The 26,441-nt window shown below is 43.2% G+C and overlaps 1 protein-coding gene across 1 annotated transcript in view; it reads right to left on the reverse strand.

Moving 5' to 3' along the window:
- Positions 1-9,446: 9,446 nt before the first annotated feature.
- The window catches only part of Trpm8 (transient receptor potential cation channel subfamily M member 8), a 77,219-nt gene continuing 60,224 nt past the window's right edge, over positions 9,447-26,441 (reverse strand). Inside the window, exons 22-25 of the mRNA XM_040753064.1 lie at positions 21,306-21,405; positions 19,946-19,979; positions 14,965-15,053; positions 9,447-11,706 (exon numbers count right to left, since the gene is read on the reverse strand). Coding sequence (XP_040608998.1) covers positions 15,003-15,053; positions 19,946-19,979; positions 21,306-21,405 — 185 coding nt within the window. The 3' untranslated portion in view covers positions 9,447-11,706; positions 14,965-15,002. The remainder of the gene's footprint in view (positions 11,707-14,964; positions 15,054-19,945; positions 19,980-21,305; positions 21,406-26,441) is intronic.

A 26,441-nucleotide genomic window follows, 5' to 3' on the forward strand; every position in this document is an offset into this window, starting at 1 on the left:
GTTTGAGGCCTCTCATGCCTGTGGCACAGATGATGGAAGACACACATTCCAAGATGAAGGACAGGTTAGTCCTCACAGCTGGAGTTTCTGCAGGTTTTGCACTGAACATGAATAACACGCAAAGTTCCACATAATACCCATGTCTGCAGCCAATTGTGTTACAGAATACTGATCTCACAGAGCCCAAAGCATTTATCCAACACACTGGCCCTTCTTTCTCCAAAAGGTGTTATCATTATTAAATGGGAAAACTTCTGTGTTATTCCTTTGTTCTGAGGAGATATCATTTCTTTCTTCCAAAGCTATATTCATTACACAAAAATCCTTGACTATTCATTGGTTCCTGATGTGAGAGACTCACTGGCCACAATGTTTCTTTCTAATTTTTCCCAGAGATTATCTGATATTCTCATTGACTCAGGAACCAACTTTGTGCTGAGGACACATATGAGCAAGGTCCAACATAGTTCCTGACTGCTGAACACCTTTAACCGAGGGAAGTGAATGTCAACCAGTGGGTTTCATAAATTCAGGGAAAACAACATCATCAGCGGAGACCCTCCAAAGAATAGTCAGTAACACTAGAGAGATGTTTCATGAAAGATTTTAGAAAGGTATACCATGAGTGGACTTGAGGTAGTTAGGAAAAGCTCTTGGAGAAGCAAGTAAAGATACATGAGCTAAAGGATGATTCAGAATGAATGAGAGAAAAAAGCTGGGCAAAAGAGTCCCAGACAGACAGAGGAAGAAGGAGTTCTAGGACAGGAACAAATATGTCACCCCAGAGACAGAGTCACACAGTTTGCCCAGGGTAATTCCTCTCTATTGCTTGACTAATCATTAATATCATCCTGAGCCCTAGACAGAGTCACAAAGTTTGCCTAAGGTAGTTCCAATGTATGTCTGCTTCTCTACAGTAATCATTAATAGCATCCCAAGCCCTTTGAATTCCAGTGTTTTGTGAGAAACTGAGAGACTCGGAGTTCAGGGTGAGGCACAGAGTCTTACATCAGATAAGGCTGGGGAAGTGAGCAGGAACATGCCAAGCCAAGTCACACTGACTCTTGACAGCATCCCTGGCCGTGCATCCCATGGCAACAGGAAGCTATTAAAGGGTCCTAAACATGGACACTAACCCATCAGATTTTGATTGGCCTCAACTACAGAGGTGTCAGATGAAGAGGAAATAAGTACCAAAGACGTTTCAGAGGCTCCTACCTGAGACTCTGTTATTTTTGTAAACGAGGCAGGTGTTAGATGAAAGAGACTAGAAATCCTTCCCCTACTACCTTCTCCCCTGCTGTCTGAGCCAGGATCCTTGTTCTGTTATTCATCCATCTTTGGGGATGAAGTTGTTGCTGCTCAGTTCAAGCTAACAGTTCAGGGTGGACAAGAGTGGTAGCAGAGGAGGAAAAAGCGAGGTGCTTGAATTTTAAAAGCATCATCAGGTAAAGCCTGGAGGTCATGGAGAGAGAGAGAGGGAGAGAGAGAGAGAGAGTAGAGGGGGAGGAAGGGAGGGAGGGAGGGAGAAATAACACAGAACATAGTGAAGATGTCTCCATATAGCCAGCCAGCTGGTCAAAGCATTACAATCTAAACATAGTTCAGATAACAATCTGGATAAATTCACATGGAGATCCTAGGCTTGAATTAAGGATCTGAGAACACACACACACACACACACACACACACACACACACACACACACACGAGAGTGGGGCCAAGTCCTTCCATAGCTCATTCTCTCATATCCATATATTTGACTCGAGATCCAGCTGCCTGGCCTCCTTTCCCTTCTGCCCACCTGGCCTCAAACATCTACAATCCCATCATTTTCCCACCAGCAACAACTTCATCCCCACTCCCAAAGACGACTGACTATCAGAACAAGCATCCCTGTTCTCTGACTGAAGAGGGACAGGTGGGAGGAGCCGGATTCCCAGTCTCTCTCATCTGACATCTGCCTCGTTTACAAAAATAACTCAGAGAAACTCAGTGACCTAGGAGAAAGACAGCATGAATGTTCTCATCCAAGGATTTCCTCCTTTCCTTTTGTCCAGAGATGAAACACCAGTGCCCCAAAGAGGAGACAGCCTAAGTAATTATTTCATTCAAGGCCTCCTTTTTCTAATGAGGCAGCTCAAACCCCAGGAGGTGTCACAATCCAACCCACCAGAAGAGACCTTGCATCCTGGAGACCATGAAATATAAGGGAATTAATCTGGACTCATCTAAGCCTCAGGCACACAGTGGATACTGGATCAAATTGATGGAAATGAACTCACCTCCCTTTCCAAGTTCAAGCCATGTGTACTTCAGCTCTCGTAATGAAGGGCCCCTGGCTTCTAATAGGTTGAGAAATTGTGCCATTTAATTACAGAAGGATCAGAAGAGCAAACCTTAAAAAAATGAATTCAGAATTCAGAGCTAGAAGGCAAAGGCTCTCAGGAGCAGGGGAGAAATTGTTTCCTGACCTGGAAATGGTCCACACTTGGATTGAGAACTTTGCAACTTCCATAGATTCCAGAACACAGCAAGGGTCAGAGCCAGGAGCTCAGCTGAGCTTTGACCTGGGGAGCGGGAGGATCATGGACTCTGCAGAGAGCACAGTCTGTTGTTGTGTACTGTTACCCTGGGGTTCTCCCTAGGGTAAGCTTTTGGGGACACTGAAGTCCCCTTCCTCTCCTTTTCCCATGCCACAAACTCCAGAATCTCATCATTTCCAGGTCAGTAAGGGTGCTCAGCTCAGAATAAAGCATGTAGACACTGCCTCTGAAAACTGACAGCTGGAAGCCTAGGATGTCCGTTTCCCATTTCCAAAAGGATACTAGAGAACTGCAGTCTCAACGTGTGTTAGTCAGGGTTCTCTAGAGTAACAACTGATAGAATGAATGTGTGTGTGTGTGTGTGTGTGTGTGTGTGTGTGTGTGTGTGTGTGTGTGTGACTGACTCACAGGCTGTGGTCCAGCTGCCTGTGAATGGGAGGTCCAAGAGTCCAGCTGTTCAGACCCCAAGGCTGAATGTCTCAGCTGGTCTTCAGCATACACTGGAATCTGGGATGTCTCAGCTGGTCTTCAGTGTACACTGGAACCCTGAAGAAGTAGGCTCTGATTCCAGTGAAGGAATGGACTTGCCAGCATGACAAACAGAGCAAGCTTCTTTCTCCCATGTCCTTATATAGGCTGCCAGCAGAAGGGATGGCTCAGTTCAGAGGTGGGTTTTCCCAGCTCAAAAATCTGATTTCAGTGTGTGTCTTCCCACCTCAAAGATCTGCATTAGAAGTGGATCTTCTCCCATGATACCCCCGAGAAGTGGAATGAGGCAAGATCTCCTGAGCAGATTGGGAACATCGGGGGAGGGGAGAGAGAACCAAGAAAAAGAGAGGGGGATAAGAGAAGGGGAGAAGAAGGCATGGGGGAGCAGGAAGGTTGAGTCGAAGTAAAAGAATGGAGGAGAGCAGGATGAGAAATACCATAATAGATCAAGTCATTATAGGCTTGAAGAGAGAGCTGACACTAGTGAGATCTCCAGAGATCTACAAGGGTAACACCAACTGGCAAACTAAGCAATAGTGGAGAGACTACATTAATAGGCCCTCCTTGATGATAGGGTTGATGACTACCCTGTATGCCATCCTAGAACCTTCATCCAGGAACTGATGGAAGCAGAGACAGATACCCACAGCTAAACACTGAACTTAACTCCTGGAACCTAGTGACAGAGATGGAGGGGTGATGAGCAAAGAGGTCAAGACCGTGATGGTGAAATCCACAAAGACATCTGACCGGATAAGGGGGGAGCTCTTGAATCCCTGACTGATGCCTGAGAGGCCAACAGGGGACAGATCCAGACTCCATGAATGCAGTGTCAGTGAGGAGGCTACAAAAATCACTGGGGCCTTGGGTAGTAGATCAGTGTTTACCATGGTGTATGAATGATCTTTGGGAGCCCATTCCAAATAGAGGGATGCTCTCTCAGCCTGGACACACTGGGAAGGGCTTAGGTTTTGCCCTGGATGAAATGACAGACTTTAGAGATGCCCCCAAGGAGGGCCTCACCCTTCCTGGGGAATAATGTGGGGATTGGGTGGGGGGTTGGGAGGGAGGGTGGAGGGACCAGGGAGGAGGAGCTGAGACTGACATGTGAAGCATTCATATTTCTAATTTAAATAAAAACATATATTGAGAAAAAAATTTAAAAAAAAAGAAGTGGATCTTCTCACTTGAAATGATTAAGCAAAAATCCCTCACAGGTGTGCCCAGCCATTGTTGGGTTTCAGTTCATTCCAGATGTAGTCAAAGTGGACAACCAAGAATAGCAAAATCAAGAAAGCCCCAGGTACATTGCACTTGGCAGTGGTTTTTGCCTCTATAAGGAGATATATAAGGGGCTGAAAGCAGTAAGACTGAAGACAGGAGCCCTCTCTATCCATCTAGAAGGATGACTGACCTCTCTTTTATTCTTCACTCATGTGAGAAACATGAACAAGGCATTGCAGGCATGTGCCAGCATTGAAGCAAAAGGAGAGGAGGATAAGTGGGGGCTGGGAGAGGACCACAGCCACCAGGGACAGGAACATCTCGCCACCGAGGGCCAAGAGATTGGGAAACATCAGTTAGTATTAGAGTTGTGGTTATTAGTAGTCATACATTTTACTTGAAAGCAATAGGCCAAATGAGCATGTGGACTTTTTTTCCTCTTTATTCTTCTCTCACATGGTACATTACGACTGAAACCTCCTCTCCATCCACTCCTCCCTGTTTCCCCTCACAACTTCTCTCTACCCCAGATTCACTGCTCCTCCATTTTCTTTGAGAAAGGTGCAGGCCTCCCAATAACATCAACTGAACATGACATAACAAGATGTAATAAAACTAGACACAAACCCTTATGTCAAGGCTGGAATGGGCAACCCAGTGCAAGGAAAAGGGTCCTAAGAACAGGCAAAAGAGTCAGAGACACACTCCAGTTCCACTGTTAGGGTTCCCAGGAAACCCCAAGCTAAACAACCATAGCAAGTATGCAGAGGACCCAGTGCAAACCCAGAGCATGTGGAATTCTACGTTTATTTACTAAAATTATTACTCACACTACTCCTGGCCTCCTGTGTTAAAAGTGCTACTGGACTCTTTCTTAATGTAGAGGCCTGAAGTTTTGTTATTTTTAAAATGCTAATGAAGCCTTATGCTGCATGAAGAGTGCACTCCAGGCTGAGGGTTAGGAGATGGGCTTCAATACCCTCATACTTGGACAGTCCTCTGTGCCCCGTAGAACCCTCACACCCTATACAGTTCCTTGAGCAGTTGCTTTTATTTCCACTGGAAAACCACCCATGACAGGTAAAGGCTGATTGCACATGCTGTCATCATGAAACATTTTCCCAGAAGACGGACAGTGCAAAGTCTGCCAGTGACTGTGAGCTCTAATAGCTGACATAGCACAATGGTGGACTACAAAGCGTTCCAGAGGTGACATTTGAACCCAAGAGAGACAATGAGAGCTTGACTTCTCCACCACTGGCCACCCTGCATTCTCTGTTCTTCAACCCTTCCTTGTCAATAAATTCCATTCCGCCATCATGGGTCCTGGATGTCTCCCTGCCTTCTTCCTCAGGGCTAGTTGGGAGCCTCCCTTTTGCTTCCACGTCCCTTTTACTAAAGCATCATCCTGTCTCATGACTGGATGACAGCTATGGTAGACAGCTGTTTACTACGGATTCAGGGCTGTACCCAACCACAGCAATGTATACAACTTATGACAAGTGTGTGGACTAATATATAAATGAAAAAGTCCAGGTATTTATCTTGTAAAAACTCCTGATTCAGAGGGGAAAGAGTCCTGCGATGGTGATTTTTCTGTCCAGTTGACTGGGTGTTATTTCTGGGTGTCTGGGAGTGTATTGCAGGATAGGATTAGTATACACATTGCTGTAATCAATAGAGACATTTCCTCCCCCAGGGTGGAAGGTATCATCTGTCCTCAGAAGACCTGGTCATGTCAGAAACAGGAAGAGAGGCTGCACCCCCTTTCTGACTAGTGAGCTGCGTTATAGTCGTTTCCTGGCCCCAGGACTGGGACTTGAGCCCTCTCTTAGCCCTGGTTTATAAGACAGGACTTGGGGTGGAGCTACAAATCACCACAAATGGTGAATTGTGGGACTTCCCAGCCTCATAATAAACACCATCCACTGGCTCTAGAGAACCCTGCCACAGCTTCTGCACAGTGGCCACAGTACCTCACAGACAGGCTGCCAGAGTTATCATCAATTCTGCAGACTGGCTTCCATCCTTGTGTGAGGAAAAATTGGTAGGCTGGGAACATGAGGAAATAGGTGTGCTTAGTTAGGGCTGAGAAATATTTCAACCAGGCAAGAAAAGAGAAAGAACAGGAGCCTGGAGGGCACCTCAGGACATGGTGAAGAATGGTGCCATTCAACCACACAGCCCTTACTGGCCAACTGCAGTGTCCATACAGAATGAATGAACTAAACCAGCTGGACAATGTCTCTCCCTCAAGAACTCCACAGCCCCACTAGGGGCCATTCTAAACAGAGGATGGCAGATAAGGAATGGGCTATAGGTCTGTCAAGGCGCTGAAGTTTTCATCTAACACTAGTAACCCACGGGTACCTGAGTGAAGGAGTCAGGGAGGCTTCACGGGACAGAAATGCCAGAGGCTGCTCAGGGAGCAGAGGTTTTCAAGGTAGGCTGTCTGGAGGCAGTGACTTTCAAGCTGGGCTCTGACAGAAGCATGAGAGTTTGCCCCAGGGAAAAAGAGTGAAGAGACTTGAGATAAGAGGAGTAGTAGAGAAGGTGGGAGTAAGGAATGCTTACAGGGGATATTTAAAAAGTACCATGCCAGTAACCCATCAAATGCTCTTACCCTCTGAGGAAAGGAGGCCACTCTACAGACGAGAAAATCAAGACATAACATTTGCATGGTCTCCTCAGCCACAGAAGCTCACAGTGAAGGCAACTTGTCCCGTTATCACTAAGAGAATGTCTACAGTTTTCTACCAGATCCACCAGGAATAATCGATGAGGAACAAGCTCGACACTCGTAGTTTGATCTTCTCCCTGGGGGATGGAGTGCTTGGGACGCCAGTGGTCAGTTCCTGCTGGGAAGACATGCCACTCAGCACAGGGGAAGAGGACTCTTGGGGCCCACTACCATGACATTTATGCCCAGACAGCTGCCTTGACATGAGATAGCCATGAGTTGTCACACAATGAGCCTACAGAGGTAAGGCGGGGCAACTGAGTCCCCCAGTATTCTGTATTAGGGCACAGGGCAGGATAGTGAGGAGCCACTGAAGGATGGAGAAAGGAGGCTCCACCCAGAATCCCAGGAATTTATCTTTTAACATGATGGAGATAAAGGACCTCCCAACCTGGCATAACGTGTCCCATGTTCTAGAAGATTCTATGTGACCTCCTGGTCTGATTACTTTATATTATGTGTGTCATGCATGTGTGAATATATAAATGCAGTGCTAGGGGTTCAAACCCAGGACCTCCACAGATATTGGACAAGTATTCTAACCTGAGTTTTAGGTCAACCTAAAACTGCATTTATCTTTAAAAATATTTGTACTGTCGCACACATTTGAGGGGTCCTAAACATATTCCCCTCAACTCCTTCCCCTAACCTATTCCTTTCCAGCTGCTCCCTCTTCTCCCTTCATTCACAATACTCCCCAACAACATCAAATGCCCCACCATGCCTGCCTGATGCCTAGCAGCCCCTACCCACCATCCATCACACACCCTGTCCACACTCCATCCTGTTTCTTGAGGCATTTCTACATGGCAGACACCAGATGCTCTTCTTGAGAAATTCAGAGGAAGCCAATCTCAATGCTACAGCCAGGCTGCACCCGAAGAGACCTCTTCATCCTCCCACGGTCATTCTGGGTCCCTCTGTGTTCGAACCCACCCCTGCATTTAGTTAGTATTCCACCTTTTGGTGTTGTTGACTCCCTGTCTTAGGTTCACTTGTTCCAGCTGAGAAGGTTATAAAATGGTGGAAAGCAGAGCCTGCCAATTCCTCCGATTATTTTGAGCCATTCTCTTCCCAAAGAAGTGTTCACAGGAGACATCCAAAAACACGTCCGTATATGAGGAGCGAGGGGAACTTGATAAACAAGATTCCTGTGGGGGAAAATGCAAACTGACCAAATATACTGGTGCATAGCCCAGCTGTGCCCAGCTAAACTTCAGAGGTGTCTGCTCAGACAAAATGGGGTAAACCACCAATCACTGAAATTTTTGTCTTCAGGAGAATAAAGGACCATGTCCCCATGCTTGGAGCAGAGGGAAAAGGATGCCCAGTTCCATCACAGAACAAGGGCCCGACTTCTGAGCAGCTTGTTTTAAAGACAGAGGCTGTAGGCAATAACCGTCTCCATGACAACCACATGCTCAGTCTCCCGTGGACCACAAAGAAGCAGGTGAGGGAAGATGCATTTCCTTGGTTCCTCCTGAAAAAAAACAAAACTGTGCCTTTGGAGCAGAAGGTCTCAGGAATACTAGCAGGGACACAACTGTATCAAGCAACGCTAGTCCCATACTGGGCACAGGTGGCTCTATTATGGATGAAAGACTCCATGTTAGCCCAGGGTACTCTGCCAGCCTACCGACCCACCTAAATCTAAACTCCTGTAACCTCACAGAACATGGGTAACACGATGTGGTACTTCTGGCTCAGTGAAGCTGGAGACCCTGAAGATATAGATGGGTGCCTGGAGTAGCATCTTGCCTTGTTAGTGAATTTGTGTTAGTGGCCACACCCCTTGGGCGTGACTTCATGTGGGGGCTCTCTCTCTTGGGTCGCAGATTGCATTGCAAGGGCAGAGACTGCATCTTCTGTAGCAGGAACACCACGGCTGCTCTTTCCTGTTATCTGTGTGAGTTGTTCCCCAATAAAACACCCATTTATCTTTTATCTTGGGTCTAGTGAATTCATTAATACCCCACCTTTAGGTGCCTAACCACAACCTATTGAGGTGGTTTTGAACAGTTGATCCCCAGCTGGTGTTGTTGTTTGGGGAGGTTCAGGAGGTGTGGTCCTTATGAAGAAAGGCTGGTCTTGACATTAAAATTTCCTTGTCACCTCTAGCTTGCTCTCTCTGATCTGTGTATATGGCTCAGGATCTGAGCTCTCTGCTTTCTGCCCTTGTCACCATGCCTGCTGCCCACTGCCTACTGCCTGCCGCTATGATGGACTCTTCTCCCTCTAAAGCCATAGGCCCAAATAAACTCTTCTACAAGTTACTTTTGATCACGGTGTCTTATCACATCAACGGAAAGCAGTTAATACACTTACCGAACAGTAGACCACAGACTCTAAATCTGATGCCAAGTACGGCCACAGTGCACTTGCTTCTGCTTGCAACCAGAGAGGTCCAGTTATCCACCCAGAAACTCTGAACCAAATCCCCATAGGAATGACGGTAACTCAGTGAATGACTTTTATTTTTCACTCTCACTAGAATGACACACACAGAGTCAAGACAATTCCACCATGGTTTAATGTTCTCACATACTGGCTGAAGCCATGTTGCAGGATTCTCTGGAGTTGTGCACAAGCCTAGAGACGGTTAGTACCAGACCGAAGGATGTAGCTAGCACCTTTGATTCAGACAAATATCCAACACAGGTGATATTCATGAGATGCAGTAGGAACAATGATGTCACATGAGCACACATCCTGCAGTGTAAACATGTGGAGAGACCATTGGGAAACTTGATTGTGCTACACTGAATGAGAAAAAAATCTGAGCATTGTCCAATTCTTCTTTAGGGCCAAGGGGAGCATAGTGTGTGCAAAGACTGTTTTCTTAAGCCAGTTGAGACACAGCATGAACTATGAACACATGGACACATTCATTAAGTGGGGATGGGCAGGTTGACTAGGCTACTTGGTCTTACATGGAATTTTAAATTTCATTTACTTCTTTTATTCAGGTTCCTTACTTGAGTTAAAGGCAAGGGCATGGGACTTCTGTTCACACAGTCTGTGTGCTGTCATGGATTTTAGGTTTTGAAAGTCCCCTCCTCCTCATGGTGTCAGCAGCACCTTGATCATCAGAGTGAAATGGAAGTTGAATGCTCTCACTCCATCTACTGCAAATTTGTCCCATCAACTCTTTGCTTCTGAAATTCTGATGAGTGAGAGCCCCATGAGGCCAGGGTGGGTTTAAGTAACAGGCATTCTTTATTCTTCCAGTCTCTGATAACATTATGCGGGGCGTGAATAACCAGCCAGACCAAAATAAAAATAAACACATCTATCTGTGTTAATGCTTCAGTCTATCTAAATATTCGTTTAGTGGCTTCCTGCTGAGGGTCCCTCCTTCGGTCCCTGAGTGTACATGCTCTGAAAAAGCTTAAAAGCTAATTACAAGTGCTAAAGCGCCTTATGTTATCCTAGTACATCTTTTAGCCCAGATTCCACCAGTTCAAGTCAGCTAGGAGTGGAGTGTTCATCGAGATAACCACTGGAAGTATGCACCAATTGCCTGCATACTCCACAATGTCTAAACAAGAACACTGGCTTCTTCCTAAAATAAGGGTTAAATATAATATCATGTCCTAATAAAGAGAGCTCCACATATCTTATGCCTTACTTATAAGTCAGTAATTGCTATTTTGCCATACACTGGTGAGAAAAAGCCTTGTAAATGGTTTGATAAGCAACAGATATTCCAAAGAATCGAGTGTCCTGGATAGGATGTTTCTTGACGTTCTTAATGCAGAAAGAAGACTCGAGCTCAGAGATGTCCATTTTGATGGCCAGGTGGAGTCAGCTATCAATGACCTGCGTTATGGAAATTGCTAGAGGTTTGAGTATTAGTGAATTACTGATAATGCTTAAGAAGACTGTGAAGAAAACATCTTTGATGAAATAGTTGATGAAAAGCCCTATACAAAACAGTATATGCAGATGATGATGTTTTGTAAGATTTTTAAAAGTGGAGTATACCATGCATAGAAAAAGCCAGACTTGCGCAAACACACAAAAGTGTGTTACTCGAGGGAGTGGGAGATTGTTTATGTACATTTATGCTAATTCCCTGTAATATCCATTTGCTATTTTCAATAGGGAAATGAGAGAGGAGAGGAGAGGCACACCCAGTGAAGACAAAATGAGCAAGAACGCCTCTCAAGGGTTTCTTCCTGGTGACTTTTCATACTGGTAACCACAGGTGACCCCTTCAGCAGGAGTCATGGTGAGCCCAAGAGAAAGTCCCTGCCTCGGTGTCCCTCCTTTGACTGTGCCCTAGGATATTTTAGAATCTGGCATGATTGGGGGCAGGAGTAGGACTTTTTAACAATATGTCAATGAATTCATCATACAGTGTAGAAAAGAGGAAAGTGGAAAATAATGACAGTCTAGGTATAAAATTGAGATCATGTCATAGGAGATGCGTGGGACAAAGAAGGTACATGAACACTTGAACACTTGATGTCAGGACAAGGCTCTGAGATGCAGATAGTGCAGGCACGATCACAGAGGAACATGTGAACCTCCATAGTCCTCTTTGTGAGCAAAGTCCTCCACACACTCTGCTCCCTGACTTCTGTCCTTGAGGGTGATCACCAGCTATGTGCTTAGGAACCTGGAAAAGTCTCCTTCAGAAGTCAATGGCAGTACCGTCCATCAGTGTCCCACGAGCCTCCCAATCCAGATGGCTGATTTTACCTGCTAAAACAAAGAAGATGTGAACTCAAAATAAAGTTCCTCACCTCTACTCTCTGATAGCAGAGGCTTGCTTCAACATAGGCTGGGAAGAGGTGTGAGCATGCCACCACCACCAAGAGGTTAGCTTGTGACACGAGCTGTGCTTGTCTGGGCATCAGCCCGTGTAAGCTGCGTGAGGTTCACTGAGCCAGGCCCAACACATCCCATCTAAGTAAAGTCTCAGAGAACCAATAAGAACTTCATTTGCTCAGCGATGGCTCCACGAAATCAGAAATACAAAATAATCAAGTTGAAAACCAGAACGCTAATCAAAATGCAGTTTTCAAATGACTCGCAAAGGATCATCAAAAGCTTTCTTTTTCAGAAAGTGAAATGATGCAGCCAGGAGCCCGCTCTCTAGAAAACAGGCCATCTCCAAGGACCCCCGCCTCCTGGTGGTGCTGGGAGAGGCTGCCTACTCCAGAGGTAGAAAAGTAGGGAAAGCAAAGAGCCTTGCTCTGGAGTCTTACCTCCAGCCACAGTGTAGGAGAAAGAAAAAACAGGCACAAGGGCTGGGACCAATCCTGACCCAGGCAGGGGTGAAGATGGGAGAAATGCTAAGCACCTGCCTGCCTGCCAACCCCAGCCTGTACCAGCTCTCACTCCACCGAGGTTGACTTTCTCTGCCTGTCATGCTGTCCCAGGGGAAGGTAATGACCCTGAGCCCTCTGAGAAAGAAACACCAAAAGACACTTGAAGACTAGAGTCTAAGACGTTCAGGACTGGCGGCCAGTAAAACTTTCTTAAGGGTATGAATATCAAGAAAGAACTCACCTAGAAGAAAAATGTATGCAAAAATGCCATCTGACAAACTCATTTCTAAAGATGTCACTGGGTGAAATTCATGGGACATATATTTTCTTCTGTGTGTGCATGTCAGTGTATGTGTTAGTACATGTTAGTGTGTGTCAGTGTACATGTTAGCATATGCTAGTGTGTGTGTGTCAGTGTGTGTGACAGTGTTTGTTATTCTGTGTAAATGTGTATATTACTGCATGTTAGTATGTGTGTTCGTGTGTTACCGTGTTTGCCAGTGTATGTTTGCGTGTTATTGTGTGTGTTAGTATGTTAGCGTATCAGTGCATGTGCTAGTGTGTGTGTTCATGTATGTTGGTATGTCTCAATATGTATATCAGTGTATGGGTTAGTGTGTGTCAGTGGATGTTACTGTATTAGTGTGTGTTAGGGTATCAGTATATATGTTAGTGTGTGTGTCAATGGATGTTGCTGTATTAGTGTGTATTAGGGTATCAGTATATGTGCTAGTGTGTGTGTGTCAGTGGATGTTACTGTATTAGTGTGTCAGTGTATCAGTATATGTGTTAGTGTGTGTCAGTGGATGTTACTGTATTAGTGTGTGTTAGGGTATCAGTATATGTGCTAGTGTGTGTCAATGGATGTTACTGTATTAGTGTGTGTCAGTGGGTATATTTTAGTGTGTGTCAGTGTGTGTATTTGTGTGTTAGTGTGTGTGGGCCTGTGAATATGGAAGTTAGAGGTCGGCCTCAGGTGACGTTCCTCAGATGCTGTCCACCTTGTTTTTTTGTTTTGTTTTGTTTGAGACAATGCCTCTCACACCCTACAGTTCTCTGATTTGGTTGGCCAGCAAACACAGAGATTCCCGTTTCTGCCTCCCCAGTGATGAGATGACAAGTGTCACGGCCACATCTGGCTTTGACACTTGTTTTCTTAGATTCTGTTTCCATTCTGTCTGTCTTTCTCATATGCACACACACACACACACACACACACACACTGTGCACACGGGGCACACATACAAGAGTAAATGTCACACCCTTGGAAGTAGTTTTTATTCGCCCTTCCATTAACTCTGAGCATATTAACAAAGGCCAAAGCTAAGTGCAGAGCAGGTGAGTCAAAGGCTGGTCTGTTTGCCCATCTCAAGTCAAATAGCTGAAAGGAAGACGCAATCTCAGCTTTCTGGGTGGGTGTACTAGTGAGGATTTTAATCTTTTGTGATTATTTCAACTCTTTAATCACATTTAGATTTGTTTTCATCATTTGTTTTGCCTGTTCTTTCCTGGTTTCTTCAGTTCATGCATTAAGAAAATCTGTTTCAAAGTCCAAAGTGCAATTTGTTTTAAACTTTAATTTTTTGAGTGAAACATCATTGTGAAGGTGTAATTGTGAATCCATTGTGAAATGGATTCTTCCTGAGTACTCAAGGCCTGAACTCTTCAGAACCCTCAGGAGGTGGCTCTCAGCTTTCAGACTCTATCAGGTACAAGTCTTCCATAATGGAGGTCTGTAGATATGAGCTCTGACTGCCAGCACTCAAGGAACACAGGGGAATGGCCAAAGACACCAGAACTTCCCTGCAGCATGACCAGTCACTCTGCAGAGGGAACTATTCTATTTTCTAATACTTACTGCAGGTAAGGGTTAGGTTAAAGGGTAGCACAGGAGGCCAGTGCCAAAGAACCGCACAGGGATGAATGAAGGGTCAGTGCAAAAAGCCAGCACACCACAGTCCAAGCCCTCTGCCCCACTCTGCCGAGAAGGGAGGTCTTCACCGTTTCTATTCCTTACAGCTTACTTGGAGACAAATGGAACACCATTACTGTGTGCCTCTTCCCCTTCCTCTCTATGCCCCTAAAATTTTCAACATTTGGACATGTTCTGAGAAAACATGATTAAAACAAATGGCAAGTTGCTGGAGCAACGCCTTGAGTTCAATTTTGCCAATTAATTGAATTACACATTATTGGGCAAATGAGATGTTAAAACCCTCCATTGCCCCACTGGAACATTTTCAGTTAGCAAAAAGGTGATCAGTACACATCTACCTACCCAACAGCAATAGACATAAGAAACCATGAGAATAAGGAATATTTTAGGCATGTTCCCACAAAAATATCTATGATAAAGTATTAAGAAAGAGAAAAATAGGAAGTATTAAGGAAGAAAATACGCATTAGATCAGTATGACCTCATTTCACTATGTGAAAATGGTTGTAAGAATGGCAAGAGTTAGACAGACTCAGGGGCTGACTGCGCCCTAGGGCCACCATCAGGGAAGGACAGGAGGAGGAACTCCCACTCCTTTGTCTCTAGACTGTGACTTACTTGGTGGTTTTTTTTGTACAATGCTTTCTTGTCAAAGCTGATAACAAAAATAAAATAAATGAGAGAACCACCACAATTTTAAAATATCCTTAAAACACTAAAATTTTCAGAAAAGAAAAAAGATAGACAACTCACCTTGTAATTTGATTTCTCTCCATGAGCATTCACCTGCCTTATTTGATTTTATTAGCAATCTCTTTTAGAAGACCTTTGAGATCATTGAGCTTGGGAAGGGAGAGAAAAAGAATTCGGTATTAAGACAAATTTCCAGCATTCCATTTTAAATGACAAGTACTTTAAAAAGTAAATGTATACAGGGCAGACCCTGCTTATTGCTTACTTATGATTAGCAGTTAGCAAACAAATCAACATCAGCTTCATGAAATGCAAGTCAAAAAGGTTTCTTTCCTCCTAGACTCAGCAAATGATGATGGTACAGGAGTAATGTATATAAATGTACGTAAGACATTACTAATAATATATAAATGAAGTTTTGCTATGTAAACATATACCATTAACAAAAATATGACAATACTAGTAAGATATGATTGTATGCCTCCTAACACATACAGTAAACTCCAAAATGTAACTTATATAACTTATACATAAAATTATTCTACATATTATATGAGGCCTGTAGCCTTGTTTTAAGTTATGTGCCACCTCGATGCACTTTATAAAAGTGCATGGACAGCTTCTAATTTCTGTGTGGTTGGCTCCTGGCTTGGTAGGTGACTTACTGGGGAGGAAGGGGGAAATGTGGAGGTTGGGCTTGTTTCCAGTGAAAACCTCTTTCTTTAATAATAATAATAATAAACAGTAATAATAAAAATAAAGAGAAACCATGATGGCTTCCAGCTGCCTCAGTGAACACTGCACAGTGACAAGCTACTTCCGGGCTTCAGAACAGCTATGAATAACTTTATTTCAGATATAATGCGATGGAAAAGGGCTTTGCTCCTCCCCACCAGGGGACTTTGTTACTAGGAAAAAGGTATTATAATAAACCACTTCAAGGAGAGCAGAAGACTCTCACAATAAAATAAGTGGCACAGCGAAACACAAAAATAGAAAAAATAAGCAAAACTAAGAGTTGGTTTTGTGAAAAGATAAAACCAACAAACCTTTAGCTAGACTGCAATAAAAACTGTTTCTGTTGTAGTGGTGTGCTGACTTAAAGAACCAGGTATTGCTCAGACCTGGATTTTCCCTGGATGTGGTAAAAACACAGTCTAACAGGTTCCCATAACTAGAGTGATGGCCAGACAGGTACAAACCACACCTGGTTAGACAAGGACCACAAAGGCCCCTGTCGGCACATATAAAACTCCTGCTCTAGTGACAGGCTGGTCATAGGTCATTAGCCACATGCCAGACAAAACAAGTGTCTCATGAAAGACACACTTTAAGCACCTCCATCCAATCCTTTTAACCTCCCACTAAGGCAGGTTTCTAGCCACTCTGGTACTGGAACCTTGCTTATCCAAGGGCTTCTCTAAATATATACTGCCTAACAAGACTGAATCAAGAATACAGAACCCAGGTCTACAAAAGAGCTGAGCAGGCAAAGGCACCTGCCACTAAGCCTGGTGACCTGAGTTCAATCACTCAGGCCTACACAGTTGAAGGAAAGAACCAGATAAAAAGAGTTGTTCTCTGACCTCCACACCCATGTGCACTCACACACACACACACACACACACACACACACACACACACACACACACACACACACACCCCGCTAAAATGTAATAACTATTTTTAAAGAATACAAAGCTCAAACAAACTAGGGGCAAGCAAGGAGAAAGACTCAGTGTCAAAGTGTTCCTAAGGAAGAGAAGTTCAAGAACAGAGATGGCTTCATGAGTGAATATCACCCAACATTTAGACTCTTATCCTGTTTAGACTCTTTCACAAAATAGAAGAGGGATTGGTTCCAGGCTCCTTGTATGAGGCCAAAATTACTCTGTTCCCCAGATGTGACAAAGACAGAAAAGAGCACTACAGGCAAACATCCCAGTGACTAAAAACACAAAAGCATCAATAAAGCAATAGGGAGTTCTTTGATCCATTTGGACTTAAGTTTTGTGCATGGTGATAGATATGGATCTATCTGCAGTCTTCTACATGCCAGCATCCAGTTATGCCAGCACCATTTATTGAAGATGCTTTCTTTTTTCCATTGTATAATTTTTAGCTTCTTTGTCAAAAATCAGGTGTTTGTAGGTAAGTGGATTAATCAGGGTTTTAAATTACATTCCATTGGTCTACCTGTCTGTTTTTGTGCTGATACCAAGCTGTTTTCAGGACTATAGCTCTATATTAGAGCTTGAGGTCAGGGATGATGATACATCACGAAGTTCCTTTATTATACAGGGTTGTTTTAGCTATCCTGGGTCTTTTGTTTTTTTATATAAAGTTAATTATTGTTCTTTCAAGGTCTGTGAAGAACTGTGCTGGTATTTTGATAGGGATTGCATTGAATCTGTAGATTGCTTTTGGCAAGATTGCCATTTTTACTATGTTGATCCTACCTATCCAAGAGCATGGGAGATCTTTCTGTTTTTTTGTATTTTCTTTAATTTCTTTCTTTAAAGACACAAAGTTCTTGCTATACAAGTCTTTCACTTGTTTGTTTAGCATTACCCCAAAATATTTTATTTTGTTTGTGGCCATTGTAAAGGGTGATGTTTCTCTGATTTCTTTCTCAGCCCATTTATCATCTGTATATAATAGGGTTACTGATTTTTTTTTAGTTAATCTTGTATCCTGCCACTTTGCTAAAGGTGTTTATCAGCTATAGGAGTCCCCTGGTAAGGTTTTTCAGGTCACTTATGTAAAGTGTCATATCATCTGCAAATAGTGAAAGTGCCTTATCCTCCCTGGGAAGCAGAAATGGGACGGAATAGGGGGTTAATGGGAGACAGGGGATGAGGGGAGGGAGAGGAAACTGGGATTGACATGTAAAACAAACTTGTTTCTAATGTAAATAAAAAAGAATTAAAATAAAAACAATGGAACTCAATTCAAGGACACATTAAAATCACCACCACACACCCTAAGTGTGATTTATCCCTGGGTTATAAGAATGGTTCTGCATGCCAGGTAGTGGTGTCACACGCCTTTAACCCCAGCATTTGGAAGGAAGAGGCAGGCAGATCTCTTGTGAGTTCAAGGCCAGCCTGATCTACAGAGAGAGTTCCAGGACAGCCAAGACTACACAGAGAAACCCTGTCTTGAAAAACCAAAATGATGGTTCATCATGAAAACAAATGGGTATGCTAAACTAAATGAACAAAATGGAAGACATATTCAACATGATCCATACATCATGATGCAGAAAAATCAGCAGAGAACTCCAGATTTCCTTTCAAGAAAGTAAGGGTTTTTTAGACACAATAAAGACTATGAAGAAAGAATCCTATCACTGTATTCAACATCCCATCATCTCTAATACCTTAAGACAAGAATGCTCACCACTGTTATTCTAAATGGTGTTGGGAGTCCTAGCCCATGTGATCAGGTAAGAAAAGGAAATAAAAACTATCTGGTTCTGTTTGTATAGGGGGTTTAAATAATATCTTGTAACAAGGGCTCCACCAAAAACCTTTCATGGAAAAAAATGGATGAATTTGGTAAAATTGGTATTTTTTTATGGAAAACAATACAGAAGTTACTCAGAACATTAAAAACAACATAGCAACCCCACTCCTAGTACCCAGCTGAAGAGCTGATGTCAGGAGGAAAAGGCAGCTTGTATGTTGTCCAGTTCACTGCAGCACTAGTCACAGACACAAAAATAACTCAAGTGTCTATCAATAGATTGACAGGTAAGGAAAATGCGGATTGTGTACAGTGGAGAACAATTCACCTTGAAGAAAGGAAGGAAATTCTACCATCTGTAGGAACACAGATGGTCCAGATGACACTTCTGAGTAAAACAAGCAAGGCATAGACAGGTAATTCCCTCCCACATGATCTCACTCCCATGTACAACCTAAAATAGCCAAAGAGGTTAAGGGAGGAATGCCAATGGATCTACTGTACACTGAGGTGAGAACGATTACTATTATACTGTATTCATAAGTTAATATCAACCTAGACATTAATATGTCTATATACATGCCATGTGCTGAGGTCATACATCTTAAGTTGAATCCTAGAACACATGAAGATAGCAACTGTGTAAGCATGTAAATTAGTTGGACTGTGTTGTGCTGATAATTTTGCAGTGTATACTTGAATCAAAATATCTAGCTGTATACCTCAAATATATTGAATTTGTGACAATAATGTCTCAATGGAGCTGTTTAAAACAAAATCAATTTAAAAGGAAAGCAAAAATATGCTAAATTCTTGCTTTAGAAACCAAAATTCAGAACATAATCTCCAAAATTCTATGAATGGAAAAGACAGAATTTTGTTTGTTCAGAGTGGGAAGAAAGAGGGCGGAGAATGTGACAGAAAGGGAGGCAGAGGCAGTGAGACAACTCATAGGATGTGGGAGGCAATGCACTGTGTGTCTAGGGCTTCCAACAATGATTATGGTAATCATTTTGCGATGCATGCAGGCATCAAAATGTCCAACTGTATACCTTAAATATATTCACAGCGACAGACGCTTGAGGGAGCTAGTCATATCACATCCACAGTAAGAACTGGGAAAATGAATACATGCATACCTAAACTATACTCTATTCTTATAACTCTAGAACTCAAACCCAGGGAATAGTGCCCCCCACAGTGGACTGGGTCTTTCTTCATCCATTAATGTAATTAAAACAGTCCCTGACAGACATGTCCAAAGGACAAACTGATCTAGACAGTTACTCACTCAGACCCTCTTCAAGGTGATTTCAGAATGTGTCAAGTTGACAGTTAAATATAATGGAAGTGACACTTCTGGGCTATTCTACATGAGGGCTGGGAGCTTAAGAAATAATTCTGCTCCAGTTCCCAGCTCCTAGGTGAATCATGCAGACAGCTAAACAGAACTATGTCTAATTTTTTAACAGTGCATATCTCCTTTTGTTTTCTGACCCTACACACGAGCCTACATCTGAAAACTCAAAGACATTAAAGATAAAATAAATCATTCCGGAACTCTGAACCATACCTTTGTATCCAGTTGTCTAAACCGATGCCTCATCCTGCAAAGGAGATTAGAAAATAAACTAAGACAAAGTGTCTGAGGGGGGCTCTTTGGCCCCATTCCCATCTCTCAAAGGAGAGAGTCTTCAGTTTGGGCTCAGGCCAGCACCAGCTGCATTATCTCTCTAATTTCTTCCTCATCCCCAAGCAAAGCAGAATTCCTTCCTCATCCCAAACAGAAAGACAGAAGTTATGCTGTATCTGCTGACAGGGTGGTGAGAGTTGACTCAGAAGATCTACTTTGCTCCACATCCAAAGCATGGGAGTCTAGAATACAGGCATCCGTGCTGTCTCAGGAAAAAGAGATTAGTTGCACTCATATTTACTCCTACTGGTTAGAATATTTTTTGAGGTGTGTTTAACCTCTCAGGAAAAGTGACAGCTGTCACTGAAGAAGGTCAGCCTCCACAATAGGAAGAGCAGGTTTTCAAAGACTCCGTAATACACTACTTATATACTATCTGCAGACTTGACCAATGTCCAGTCAAAGAAATTTGACTGGGGGAGGCACGGGGGGGGGGGGGGAATCACATAGGGATTTATAAAAGCCCCACACAATTTAAAAATGACAGTCAGCACTTGATAGATAGCTTGTAACAAGCCACCTTCTGCCTCTGTAGTTCAGCATTGCAGAGATAAATGTGCCAGTGGCCCCTGCAAGATAATGCGATTGTCCATGACCTCTGAGTCTTCCTGGAACTACAATCTGCTGTTGTGACTCTTGTTTCTTGGCTCTGTGGATGCTAATGGCTACCCTTCTTCTTCTTCCTCGTCTTCTGTTTTTTTTTTCTTTTCTTCTTTTTTTTTGTTTTTTTGTTTTTTTTTTTTTTTTTGTTTAAGATAGGGTTTCTCTGTGTAACCCTGGCTGCCTTGGAACTTGCACTGTAGACCAGGCTGGCTTTGAACTCAGAGATCTGCTTGCCTCTGCCTCCTGAGTGCTGGGATTAAAGGTGTGCGCCACCACCACCTGGCTCAGCTGTTAAAGGCTGAGCTTACAACCAAAAATGTCTTTCCTTCTACACTCAAGATCTCAGCACCTTGAACACAGGATGTCTCACTGTCCCAAGAGAAAGTGCAGGCTCCAAGGACTTTCTATCCCATGTTCTTCAGGGGAACAATCAGATTAACTGAGGTGTGATCTCTCCCTGTGTCAAGGAGTGGCATATGTCTAAGTAGTTATCATTTACAATTGCCTCAGTAGTATTTTTGAGGTACTACCACTCTCCAATGAAAACATGCCTTACTGAGAATGCTCAGAAAGCCTGCCTTGAGCCTTCCAGTTTACATATACAAAGGGCGCCTTGTCACAGAAGTGAGTGACTTACTCCTCTGAGCTGTCATTGGCTTTCGTGTTGATCTTGACAAGGTAATTCTCCTTCATGACGCCCTCCCACGCCAAAGTCTCGTTGTCCTCATTTCTGAAACCTGAAATAAAGAGAAAAGGAAAACGTTCAGGTTGCATGTCTGCCTGCCAGGCATCCGAGAGACTCTGCACTAGCAGATCTGACTACCGTTTCTTACTAGTGACAGGAGCAGAGTGATGGGATATTAATTGATTTTCCACTAAGGATGAGGGTAGGAGCTGCCTGCGTGGACTGAGAATGTAATTTTTATCCTTAATAGAAATCCATTTGAACCTCATCTGTGTCTTTTGAGACTTAGATCACTAGAGATTTGGGTGCCCACGCTTGGTGGTCCTACTTCTCTGTTGGATGACCTAGAAATGCTAAGCCACTCAGCTGGATGCTTACTACAGGTTTTCAGACTTTCAATCTAAAATCAGGTCTTTAGAGGAGGGTATCCTGATAACATTGCGTCTACTCTGAAATATGTGGTCTGGAGAGCCTTGCTCCAGTTTTCCCCTTCCTTCTAAGCTAGGGCAAACTGTAAAAACTGTTCCAGGGAGATTCTTACTTCAATTTCTTATGGTGTCTGGGCCTTTCAAATGAAGGCCAAACAAAACAAACAAACAAACAAACAAAAACAGCATCAAGCACAGCATCAATGTCATTAATGTTTATGGATACCAAACCCCATGAATTCATGGGAACAGTAAAGAGATGTTTGTGTAGGTGGCCACTTGGAATAGATTTGTGGTTTTGGTTGACTAGTTTTTTGGTTTTGGGATTTCTCTTTCTGTCTGTCTTTCTTTCTCTCTTTGCTCAAGACAGGGTTTCTCTGTAACTGCCTTGGCTGTCCTGTAACTCACTTTGTAGACCATGTTGCTCTTGAACTCACTGAGATCAGCCTGCCTCTGCCTCCCGAGTTCTGGGTTTAAAGATGTGTACCACCATGTCCAGTGATTTGTGTGGGTTTTACCCTTAACTTATCATTTAAATGTGTACCTTCTCATGTTAGAGTCCATAAATTCTAATGACTTACTGAACTGAAAAAAAATTGGGGATCAAAGTAATATGTGAGTAACTGGATTTGAGAAAATTCCATAGAGCAAACATGCCTTTATCTTTAAATGGCTGTTATTACTTTTCAAAATAATTCCTAACCAATTTCCTTTCAAGTGTATTTTGGAGTAGTTTACAATATCTTTCCTTCAAACTAAAGCTTAGAACTCAACAATACAAGATCGAAACTCCTAGACACAGGCAGACAGAACAAGAATGACAAACAGACAAGAAAAATGGCCTGTTTCCTTAACATCCAGGGAGAGGCTAGCTGAACTGGTAGCCTAGCATTTTCACCAACTGTACTGAAAATTTAGCAGGCTCTAGAGTATATATTTGTGCCAGCAAATATATGTAGAAGTGCCTACTCATCTTATAGGAAAATTCCATCCATTGTTACAGCTTAATAGAGGATGAAACAGTGGGAGACATTACCCAATGAACTAGAGATAATACATATTCTTTATCTAGACTGTTCTCTAGAATTAACATTAGAATGCACATATATAAATTTTTAATATGACACCATATATTACTAAGAATCAAACCAGGGGCTGTAGAGATGGCTAGGTGGTTATGAATGTTAGCTGCTCTCCCAGAGGATCTAAGTTTGGTTCCAAGTACCTATGTTGTGCAGCTCACTATTGCCTATCACTCAAGCTCCAGGGGGATCAAGTGCCTTGTCCTCTGCAGGCACCTGGGCTTCTATATACACACTCACATGGAGACACACGCATACACATAATTACACTACACATTCAACAATAAAGGCTTGGTTAAATTAACTATGGTACATCCATACACTAGAATATTTCAGAGTTGAAATTCTTAGCATAGATGTTATTTGTTTATAGTATTAAACATGCTTGTGGTGTATTATCAGCCATATTAATGAGCCAATTATTCTATGAATATATATATACATACTGCACTCTAGACAATATACATTCCCACAGATATCAGTGACAGCTGTTGACATTTATCTCTGAATGATGGTCATATCTACCCTCAATCCTTCCTCGTGCTTTTCTGTATTTTTCAAATGTTCTATAAAGAGTACATGTTGCCTTCCAAATCAGAAAAGAAACAATATATTTTCAGAAAATGCAATTACCAAGTAGCATTTTTTTTCTGACTTGATGATATTACCAAACAAGTGAGAAAAAGAAAGAAAGTTTGAAGCCTGACTTTCTGAGCATTATTTGAAAAAAAATCCCGTAGTTTTTCCTCCAAAGAAGGGCAATTTCAAAATTAATGACCTCCCCATCATTTGGAGGCAAACACAAAATGTGCTTATGGAATGAGATGCCAGCAGGAGCCCCTGGGAAAGGCAGAGAGAGTGCTGTGGTCTCCAGTGACTAATTATAGTGAGCATGGAGTGACTAAGCTGGCTGGAGAGCCTCCAGTGAGGGAGCTGGGCCCTGGCTCCCTCCCCATCAACACCACCACTGGGGAGAGTAGGCCTGTCCCTCTGTTTCTTTGTCTCCTCCCGAGAGTAAGATCTGTTGGAAGAGGGCAGTACCATTGCTTCTTCCAACTGTCCATAGTGCACCTCTCTACCAGTGTCTCCCTGGGGAGATGCATAAAGAACAGGCATTCCTGACACACATTGCTTCCCCAGGCGGAAGCTCCTTCCTATTGGCTAGCTACACAAGAGGCTCTGCTTCCAGCTGATGTTCTTATCTTGCCTCCATGTGATGCATTTGTCCTTCTCCTTAAGCTGGGCCTGAAGCCAGGAGCTGATCTGCCTTCCTGACACTGAGTTCCCTGGCTCTGCTGATCCCAGGCTGAGTGTGTCAGAGCCTCAGAGAATGGACCAGTACTCCACCCAGTCCCCATCAGTCCATGCCCAACCCGAGTCAGTGTGACAACCACTTCTCTAGAACACTCATTCCATTTCTGGAAAATACTGAATGTTAGACTCTGCTTTTGTTCTTTACACTGATTCAAAACCACCCTCATTATAACAGATACACGTGTGCATGTATGTGTGTGTATATATATATATGTGTGTGTGTGTGTGTGTGTGTGTGTGTGTGTATGAGTGCATGTTCACATGTGGGCTATGTATGCATAGCCTGTGTATCTGTGTGCATGCATTAATGTATACATGTATGTAGAGATCAATGGTTAAGTAAGCATTAAGGGTTTTTCTCAGCCACCACCCACCTTTTTCTTTGAGACAGGGTCCCTCAGTAAACTTGGGGTCCACTGGTTGGTTATAGCTAGCAAGCAAGCTATAGGGATCCTCCTGTCTCTGCCTCCGGCAATGGCATTCCAGGCATGTACCACCATGTCTGGTCTTTTATATGTGTGCTATAGATTTGAACTCAAGTGCTTATGCTTGGGAGGCAAGGCTTTTGTCAATGGAGCAAAAAAACCCAAGAAAATGTGTAAACCTTCCTAAGGCATTGATTGTGCTCCTGAGTCTTCTCCCAGGTCCCGGGGACACTCTCATCTACATGATCTCAAGAAGGAACCAAATCTAGACCTGGCATGTCACCAAATGCCTCTGATGTTTGGATGTGGTTCCTGAATACATTCAGAGTCTACATTTGCACTTGCAGTTCCCATCCTGAATCTGAAGACTTCTACTTCTTTAGTTAGCAATGGATCAGTCTATTTTCCAAGGCAAAAACAATGGGAGTAAGACAGCCACTTATTCAAACTGTCAAAATACTTTCATCAAGAAAGACAATTACACATGTGTTGTGGTTAATGATACCCCCAAAGTGTCATTTAATGGCTTGGGATGTTACCATTAGAGTATGAAGATCCCTTCTGCCGCAAGCTAATTGAAAACTAGGGGTGTGTTTATATTCTGATGTAGGTCAGGTCTTGGGATAGGACTGAAGGTTAGCCATGAGTATCTTGCCTCCAGTTCAATGTAAAGAGTCCCACAAAAATGATGGCTCTTTGTACTTAAACTTTGCCATAATTGCCGCCACTTACCATATCTAGGAGAGTGATATTTTATCTTCAGAATCCAAATATTTGGGATTCCATCTAAGAGAAGTGGTCAGCCCAATATGATATGTAAAAAAGGTCGTGTAAGTTCATGTTCACCACATACCATGGGGCAAATGACCAGAACACCCCACCCAGTCAACCATTATCAAAGGACAGGCACCAGAATGGCATGGAGCCATGACAGTGGTGCTATAATGGAGAGCCAGGAATACAGAGGTGCCAACAGTGTGCTGTAGAAAACAGGCAGCAGTTCCCAGTGAAATGCTAGGGGCAGGGCCGCCCTTTGGAAGGTCACTATGCTTCATTGTTCCCCAGACACCAGGGGTGGACCTTTAGAATTCGAAGTTAGCCCTTCTGGGTTTTCTGCCTCAAGCTGCTGTCTTCTTCCTATTGCTTATCCTTCCTTCCTGGGGTAGAAATATTTATCTGTGTCTGCCCCACCACTGAGCCTTAGAAGTATGTAACTTAGATACTTGCAGGGGCTCACACCTGAGTTTTCATGGATCTCAATAAATGAAATGAATGTGTTTTGCATTGTGAGACAGACATGAAGATTTGGGAACCAGAAGTAGAATGACACTGGTTGAGTGAGTTTTCCCCAAATTCCCATGTGTTAAAGGGTTGCCCTCCAAGATGGCGCCGTGGGATGGTGGTGACACCTTAAAGAGGAAGGGTCCAGTGTGCTCCTAAGGGTGATATTGAGACCCATTTCTCCTAAGGGTGATATTGAGACCCATTTCTCCTAAGGGTGATATTGAGACCCATTTCTGAGTCACCCCCTGCTTTCTGGCTGGCGGTATAAGTAATCTGCTCTGTCAGCCATTCTCTGTCAGCCATTCTCTGTCAGCCATTCTCTGTCAGCCATTCTCTGTCAGCCATTCTCTGCCAGCTCCAAAGCAGTGGAGCCACCCAATCTTGAACTCGAATCTCTAGCACTGAGCCAAGTGAACCTTTGTTCTTTATAAGCTAATTACCCAAGGTTTTTCATTATAGTGAGAGAAAGCTGACTAATAAAAGCAACCCCAAAAGTCCTCTTAAAAGTCTGACTAAATCTTCCAAAAAATAACTTCACAGAAATAGTGTTGGGAG

Source organism: Mesocricetus auratus, unplaced genomic scaffold (genome assembly GCF_017639785.1).
Source record: "Mesocricetus auratus isolate SY011 unplaced genomic scaffold, BCM_Maur_2.0 Super-Scaffold_100010, whole genome shotgun sequence".
NCBI classification, from domain to species: Eukaryota; Metazoa; Chordata; class Mammalia; order Rodentia; family Cricetidae; genus Mesocricetus; species Mesocricetus auratus.